Here is an 8569-nt window from a genome sequence, read left to right on the forward strand (position 1 = left end):
CGATCGCAAGCTGATAGATTCATGTGGGTTTAATTTAGTTTCAAACACTGCAGGAGAGAAAAATGAATTACTAGCAATCACTCAGCCATGGTATCAAACCCTCGTGTGATTTTCACTCTAAATATACATGAATTTTTCCCTTGGCAACAACTGAACACATTGAAGAATCATCTGTTTCAGCCCTATCATAAAAGCAAATAATTCTTGTCTATTTCCAATGAAATTGCAAAAATATATCCAAACAGGTTCTTCCTGCATCTGCATTCTTAAACAGTTGTTATACGTCATTCCTTGTCACTAATTGGCAAGCCATTCGACATAGGTCACCACCTGTGAAGCCATAAAATTTCTCTTCTGTGTGAAAGTAGGTAAGACAAAAGTTTCTTTTTCAATTCTGCACATTTCTTCCAGTTTTCCATGAAACTGATTTTGTGGCAGAAACCTCAGCCATACTGAATGCTTGTAATGTTGATTGTGACATTTTAATTGGTCCTTTCCATACTGTTGTTAACGCTGAACAAAGAGCTCATGGATGGCCCTTACTGATTGACATCGTTTGGGCATCTTATACGTCTTATGATGAATGTCTATCTGATGTATTCCCCCCCCCCCCCCCCCCCCCCCCCCCTTTTTCCAACTTTTCAATGTTGATCACTCTTTTCTCCTTAAACAAGGAACATATAGTTGTAAAATCTATGATTACTACATTCTACGTTAAATGATTTTATTAGCAGTACTAAGTATTGAATCGTCTGAAACTAAGTATTAGCTTAGCTAAGTACTGTCATTCTGTGTCTCTTATTTTATCTATTAGTAACTATGAATTAAGTCATGAATTTATGTAAAACCTCCTTTCTGTTTTGTTTTAAGGGACCTAGCGGCCAGGAATTGTCTCATCACATCAGATTTGACAGTCAAAATTGGAGACTATGGCACAAGCATTGAGAATTTCAAGGTGAGTGGCTTACCTTCAATAAACTGGCATGACATACTGTATTCTTGTATAGATGGTACCCTTTTTATTGGAACAGCGTAGTATATTGTTCTTATGTTCAACAGGACGATTACTATTGTGCTGGAGACATAGCCCTTCCTATTCGATGGTGTGCTCCAGAGACATTACATTGCACAGAAACTACAATTGAAACAAAAGAGGTACACAATTTCATAACTAGATTTTCATTTGTACATTGAACAGAAATATTACAGGATATTTTAATCTTGTTAGTCATATTTGAGCTTGCTTTGTATGTATGTTCAACAGACTTTTTTTTTTTTTTTTTCAGGTTACACCAAATGCCAATGTTTGGAATTTGGGTGTTGTTCTTTGGGAGATATGTGAGTTTGGAAAGTTGCCTTATGCTGAACTGACCGATGATGAAGTAATAGTTAAAGTTCTGGGTGAAGGAACATACCGGCTACCTCTGCCTTCATATATTTCTCCTTACAGGAATAACTTGTAAGTGTCCAAGAAGTTGTCTTCTTTTATTTTCATTTTTGAATTTTGGAATATCTGGGCAAGATCTGCTTGGAGATTTCAGTATTTGAGAACAATATGTAAGTGATGATTTTTGTTATTACTGAGTGGTATGATAGCACAAGTGTACAGCAAGTCAAACATTATTGTAACATAAAAATGTAGTGTGTGTTTCCTCATATTAGAATGAAGTATATATTTTTTTGCTGGTACTTCAGTTCCATCCATTATCTCTACATTTCAGCACATATAGAAGTTCAAAGTGCATATAGTTAGCAGTTTATGAGATATGACTGTCAAGAACAAAAGATATTTTTGTTTTGTAGATATCTTCAGGGAAATTCTTTGTACTCCAATATCCGGGTTTTGCAGCTTCAACCCTATCAAGTAGAATGTTTGGTAAGGTCAGTCTGCACACTCAGGAAAACATTTCCCTCCAGTTTCTCACTTAACAAATCTGTGAGTTTGAATGAATATCCTGTCACCTTTCTGAAATGAAAGAAGCCTTGGGTTGTGATACTGGTTTCAGTATCACTGTTTTTGAGACTTCAGTTCCTTTTTGAGATTCCCTTAATGCTTTTTGAAATATTTTACACCATTGAGAGTAGGAGATTTTGTGTGGTTGCTCTGTCTGACACTGTTTTAAAGTGTAAGGCAGAGCACTTACTTGCAAGTTGCAAGATTTCATTTTGTTCTTCACCAAAACCTTCCGTTTTGGGATTATAGTCTCTAGTTTCAGTAGAACTTCCATTGAGCATAGAAAAGTAGTTGAGATGTACTGGAAGACTGGACTTATTTGGCAGATGAATCACTGTACACTGTTATAGAAGAGAGATTTTAGAGGAGTCCCTGTAAATCTGAAGCTATATCTATCCATGGAACTCCCTTGGATAGCTCATCTAGTAGGGAGCAGAGATCGAGCTTCAGTTCCTAGTGTAGCACATAATTTACAACTATGTAGAATGCACAGATCACACATTAGTGCAAAGTGAAATACATCATTTGGCATGAAATCATTTTAAATTATATAATGATTAAATAATGGAATCTCAGGTTGGAATATCACAATATTAGGAAAAGGATAGGTTGCTACTCACCGTAAATGTGACCGGTTGAGTTTCAGACAGGCCAAACGAAAAGAATGTTACACATTATATCTTTTGGCTGAAGTCTTCTTCAGGAAAGAAGATGCACACACATTCACACAAGCAAACACACCTCCTACACACATACCACTACCCTGGGCATCTCCAACTGGAATCCAGTTGGAGTTGCCTGTGGTAATGGTCATGTGCTCATGAGGTGTGCTTGTTTGTACGTGCTTTCTTTGCTGAAAAAGGTTTTGACCAAAAGCTATTATTTTTAACATTCTTTTAATTGTGCCTGTCTCCAGCTGGAGGAGGTCATCTTTATGGTAAGTAGCAATCTATCCTTTTCCCAATATGTGATAAAATGGAACACCTGCGTTTAGTAATTATTTCAACTTCCGTCATATGTTTGTGTCTTGTTACCATACAATTGGGTCATTATTTTGATTATGATCATCTCCAGTTAGTTTTATTGTGTTGTACATAGTTTGCTTCAATTTAGCTTATTGTTGTACATTGTCTTCTTGTTGTTTACCATGTTTTTAACATTTTTTTTCCAACCCCATCAACGTGGTTCTCTACTTTTTACATGGCTTTGGGTTCACTCTTGCTGTTTCTTTTCTTCAATATTACTCCCTCCCTTAACATTACATCCTGACCAGACTGAGATAATCTATGATTCAATTTTTTGCCCTTACACTTACAGGGACTGGACCAAATAATATACATTTTGCATCCAAAGCAGCAAGAATTCACATGGAGTTTTAATTGTATACAAATCCTAAAAGATGGTTAATAGGATTTTATACTGTTTCTTGTAGAGAAATTATTCTAATTTCTTTGACTGTAATAGGTTCTTAATTGGCTTTCTATATAAACTACAATCGCCAAATAATGTTCAGATATCTCAGGAAATACAAGTTATTTTGTGTCATAATGATCAAACAAATTATGGAGATTTTCAGCCATGTTTATGGGAACATTATCACATTGGAAGAAACAGTTATGTCCTAGAAACAATGCTTGTGACAAAGAGTTAACATCTTAATCATAAAAAATGCTATCTTAACACTTAATAGTTGCTTCTCCATTCAGTCAGGCTATTGAGCCTACTGAAAACCATGACATGAGTGCTTAAACCATTAAAGAACCTTCACAATGCTTCACAGTTTGTCAAAGTATCTTAGACTGCACCCCTTGCTTTGTTGTTTTCCACATCCTTTGACAAGGAATAATGCAAAGTAGGCTTTTCAAATTAATACTACATGAACCACTGGCCAGTATCCAGGTTTTATGGTCATAACACCCCTGAAGCTCCCTTCCTTCCATTCAATTGATTTACTAGAAATATGGTAGCAGGACCTGAAATTTAATGTCATAAATATAATGAAGTTTGCTGTTAACAGATGTGATTTACATAATGAAAATTTTGAAGTTATTTTCGTAACAGTAAATTACAAATTTAATTTTAATTATTTTGAACTGTTGCAGTACAATCACACTTAAATAAAAATAGTACATGTTCTGTTAAAATATTTTCTCGTTGTTTACATATGCTGGTGAACATGTACAATTATCTTCTGCAGGACATCATTATGTAGAATGAACTACTTGTGGGTATTTCTTTCAAATCAGGAAATGAATGTTTTGTATGAAGGCTGTTGGAAACTCACCTCTGTTTTGCTGTAAATAAAATACTGGAATTGGCAAGGTAAATTCATGTGTAAAATTAGAAACGACACCTCCCTATTACTTTGTTTGTATGATCACCATTCAAATTCAAGCATTTATCATCTCTCTTTATGAGTTGTCAAATTCCCTCTCCATAAGATCCTGCTGCAGTCATTGCAGTCAAAGGTTTGGGAGCCAAGCTACTTTTTCATATTCGTGAAAATGTGGAAAACACTCGGAGTCATGTCTGCACTGTAAGGAGGATGTTTAGTAATATTTGCAACTGACAACAATTCTCGTGTCTGTTTAGCATAGTGTGACCAAGCACTGTCATACAAAAACATAATACCTTTGGTTGAGAGTCATGTCACTTGTTTTGAATGGTTCCCCTAAGTTTTTTACGTTTCTCATGAAGTGTTCCAGAACTGGCAGTACTTCAATGTTCCATAAAATACAAGAACAGGTTTGCTTAAGCGTCTCAAACTACAATAGCCATAACCTTCTCTCTCTCTCTCTCTATCTATCTCTATCTCTATATTTCCAAGTTCTTACAAAAAAGAAAATCCAGGGAAGCAGTCATCTATTCAGTTTTATGGTTCTCACATAAGAATTTTGGAATCAGATGAGCACAGAACTTATGATACTCTACCAATTCATTCACGATCTCGTGAGAAACATTCCAAGAAGTCTGTTGAAGGTTGATTGACAGTTGAGATATCATAGAACACATTTTCATCATATCTTTTGTCAGATTTCTGTACCTGTTTATTACCCACTACCAGGTGGATGGCGACTTCTGTTGTCATTATGTCATTGTCGATGCTATCTAGATGACACCTTCACTAATTACACATTTTATACACATTTAATTTTATGATGAATGTCAATAGTTTTGAGTTTGTTTTGTCACTGAAAACCATATACAGAATGGATTTCCCATTTGGTGAAATTTTAAGTTGAAACAATCATTATGAATGCTTAGTGTAGGTGAATAAGAAACAATGTGCATTCCCACTATTGCAACTCTAAGCGGAGCGACCTCTTCTGACATCAAACAGGCAAGGTGGAAATGTGGAACAGTTTTCACTAGAACATACATTATCATTGTGTATACCAGAACTTCTCATTTAAAGTTCCTAAAATCTGGTTATTAGTACCTCATAATATTTTTTAATTTGTCATTCATTGTAGCTGAGACAGTGCACGACTTGTAGTGGCTAATTTTTAAGCTTCGATCAGTGCCTTAATTAAATCCAGTATAAGAGAGAAACACTGTTGGAAAGCAGCTCTCATTGCTTATATGTGCCTTGGAACTTTTAAAAGGTGTATGCAGTAGACGCTAGCTGCATCTAAATTGTGCACTAGCTAAAATTAATCATGCAGGTAAGAAGAGGAAGTATATGCAGATGCAAGATAGACAAAGCAATGAAAATGAAGGAAAACGGAAAAAGAAAGAAAAAATCATTCTTCTGTGGAATATTTTCGTTAAAACATCACAGTTAACCATTTTACTTGCATTAAAGTGAAAAATATAATACGTAGCAGTACAATTTTTTCAATAACAGCTGCAGATTTGGCAACTATCGATCTGTAGTAACAGGCTGATTATGTAGTTACATTTCTGTATTGTTTAAGCAGTCTGTGAGATGAAAGTGATTATTTATGATTTCCAGTCTTTAAAATGTGTTCATCTTGCATTAATTATCTTTAATGGTCATTGTTTCCACATTTTGGCCTGCAAAAACTTGTGTAACTGCCATTTGTTTACCTCTTACTCAAACTCTCATGTTTTTCAATTTCTGGTTTTACTTTCTGTTTTCATTGATTTTGCCCTTGGCTTTTCGGTAATACCTCACCAGCCAACTAGACGGTCACATTTAACATTTCCTGCATGGCAGACTACCTCATGAGATGACAATTACAACTAACATTTGTTGTTTACCCAGCTGGATATCATGACAGCCTGCACAAGGGAAATTTATTTAATGTAAAAGTCCATTAAATCAGGCAGTCTCCTTCCTCACTTCATGTCGAACTGTTATTGCTGTGGATTAAATAAATTTGATAATTTAGGATGGCTGCACAGAATTGCAAAATGTCCAGCATACATTTTTTTTTACTATTTATTATGGCATTAGATGCAATCTGAAAACACAAAGTAATACTCTCCATTAAAATGTCAAATCTTCAAAAACAAATACTTAGAAACAATTCATGAGTTATACATTGCATCCATGGAGGTATGATTCCATCATGGTCTATGTATGGAACAGCTGCGTTGCAGTGCACAATTACATATTAGTTATGATTGCATGTGATTGGCCACATGTAGCCATTTTCCTTATGGTGGTTAGTAGTCAATTGGTATCAACATTATAGTTAGAAAATATCGTGAAATAATTTTTTGTGTATAATCCTGTTCTATGTGGGTAGGAACAGGGGTTATGAAGGCAAACATTCTCCTAAAAGGGCTGCAATCATCCCATCCAAATTGCAGCATCTGTGGCAAGTGCTTAATTGTAGCCTCTACGCTGTAGAAGAGGCAGATCTCGTGCAGTGAAATGTACAGTGTGGATAACTGTTGCCCACTTTATGCAGCCTAATAATGAAAATTAAATTAGTCAGTGTGGCAGAGTTATCACAGCCACACTATTTGCCTCTATCCTCCATTTTTTTCTCGTACTGCACTTCTGTTCCCAGTATGCCCTGCGCTGCCCTTGTTTCAAACACTATTTACTCTCTGTACTACTTCTAACTTTTAAGTTCCGTCTGTTGATAATATTTCAGTATTGAATTACCCTCTTCCTCCCTCCTGCTGGATCTCCATTGAAAGTACTCAGGGAATTTGTTACCTGACCATTGTAAAGTAAATTTTTGCCAACACTTCCTTTCTCGTTTGGCTAGTGAGGAAACCTGAACATCTCGAAGCCAGTGAAATTTTGTATATGCTTTCATACGTCACTGCCTTTGAAATAGATATTTCTTCTGTGTTTATTTAGTGTTTGTGTAATCGCAAATGCTCAATAATTGTATCGAGATTTATATAAGAAAAATTTATAGACGTACTTTGGAAGTTTTATAAGAAAATCCTGGTGAATGTGTACATGGATTAAAGGAGACCTCTCCCGAAAAGCAGAAGTGTTGAATCTCGACAGGCACACAAAAAAGAAAGATGACTTGCTAGTTTTTTTAGAGTAATCTTTCTTCAAGCTACAATATAAACATACACAGAAAAACATACACAAATGAGTGCACCCGCTTGCGTAGCCATGCTGCTACAGTGCACTGACTGGACGAACATTTACCGGCACCATGTAGGGACTTAGGGGTGTGTGTGTGTGTGTGTGTGTGTGTGTGTGTGTGTGTGTCTAGCTCAAAAATGGATTGCTCCAAAAGTAGCAAGTTTGCTCTCTTCTTGTGTGTACCTATCGGCAACATAACAATTCTGCTTTTTGGTGAGTAGTTTACTTTGAAAGTTTTCAGTCCATCAGGTGGTGTTAATTCTGTGAATCATGATCATGTGCAATGTCTTCAGCAACATGCCCTTTTTCTCATCACATTTCTCTATTAGCTTTAAACTAAGGATTTGAAAAGTCAGCACATACAGAAAATTTATGAGCAGGTTTGTGCTGGCAAAGACAACATCTAGTAGTTAAACATAGCATGGAGTACACAGTTTTTTGAATGAGTTGTGAGGAGATCTCATAACTTCTGAGCCAGACTTGGTTACAATGTATTTTGGTGAGTGAAAAGGAGCAAATGTGGACAGGGATTGCAGTGCAAACCATATATTTAGATGCTACAGTTGTAACCATTCTACTCTTCCAGTGTACTGCATTTCAGTAACTGAAATATAAGTTTTATTTGTCGTCCCATGTAGCAAACACCCAGTAGTGACACACATTTTTGAAAACAGGCCACAGAAATAGTCTTGAGAAAATATTGTCACTGTCACAACTTTACTTTTGCTATTCATTCTCATTAAATAACCATTCACTTACACATTTTCTTGCTGCTGTGGAGTATGAAAACATTGTTTCTTTTAAATCTTATGTTTCTTGCAGCCTGCCTCCAGCCTTCTGGATTCTCAGGCCTTGTATGAAGTGTGTATTTCATTCAAACCCATTTTCCCTTTCCTGCATTTTTAAATTAAGTGTCTGAATGTGTAGCTAAAGTGACTCCAGTTGTATCTGTATCATCTGTTTAGTGTTTGTTGTACATTTGAAGCATGGTACACATTCAGAAAGTTGAACAGTATGTCAGATTACTTGTGTCGTTATTTGGTAATGTGAATTAGCCTTTGTTTTAGTTTGGCAGGTCACTCTTGGATTTT

The 8569-nt window shown here is 35.8% G+C and overlaps 1 protein-coding gene across 1 annotated transcript in view; it reads left to right on the forward strand.

Annotated features, from left to right (window-relative positions):
- Positions 1 to 8569, forward strand: part of LOC124775425 — a 629713-nt gene that overhangs the window by 540854 nt on the left and 80290 nt on the right. Inside the window, exons 7-9 of the mRNA XM_047250258.1 lie at positions 871 to 955; positions 1060 to 1155; positions 1287 to 1459. Of these exons, the coding sequence (XP_047106214.1) occupies positions 871 to 955; positions 1060 to 1155; positions 1287 to 1459 (354 nt within the window). The remainder of the gene's footprint in view (positions 1 to 870; positions 956 to 1059; positions 1156 to 1286; positions 1460 to 8569) is intronic.

The sequence above is a fragment of the Schistocerca piceifrons genome, chromosome 2, assembly GCF_021461385.2.
Source record: "Schistocerca piceifrons isolate TAMUIC-IGC-003096 chromosome 2, iqSchPice1.1, whole genome shotgun sequence".
In the NCBI taxonomy this organism is placed as follows: domain Eukaryota; kingdom Metazoa; phylum Arthropoda; class Insecta; order Orthoptera; family Acrididae; genus Schistocerca; species Schistocerca piceifrons.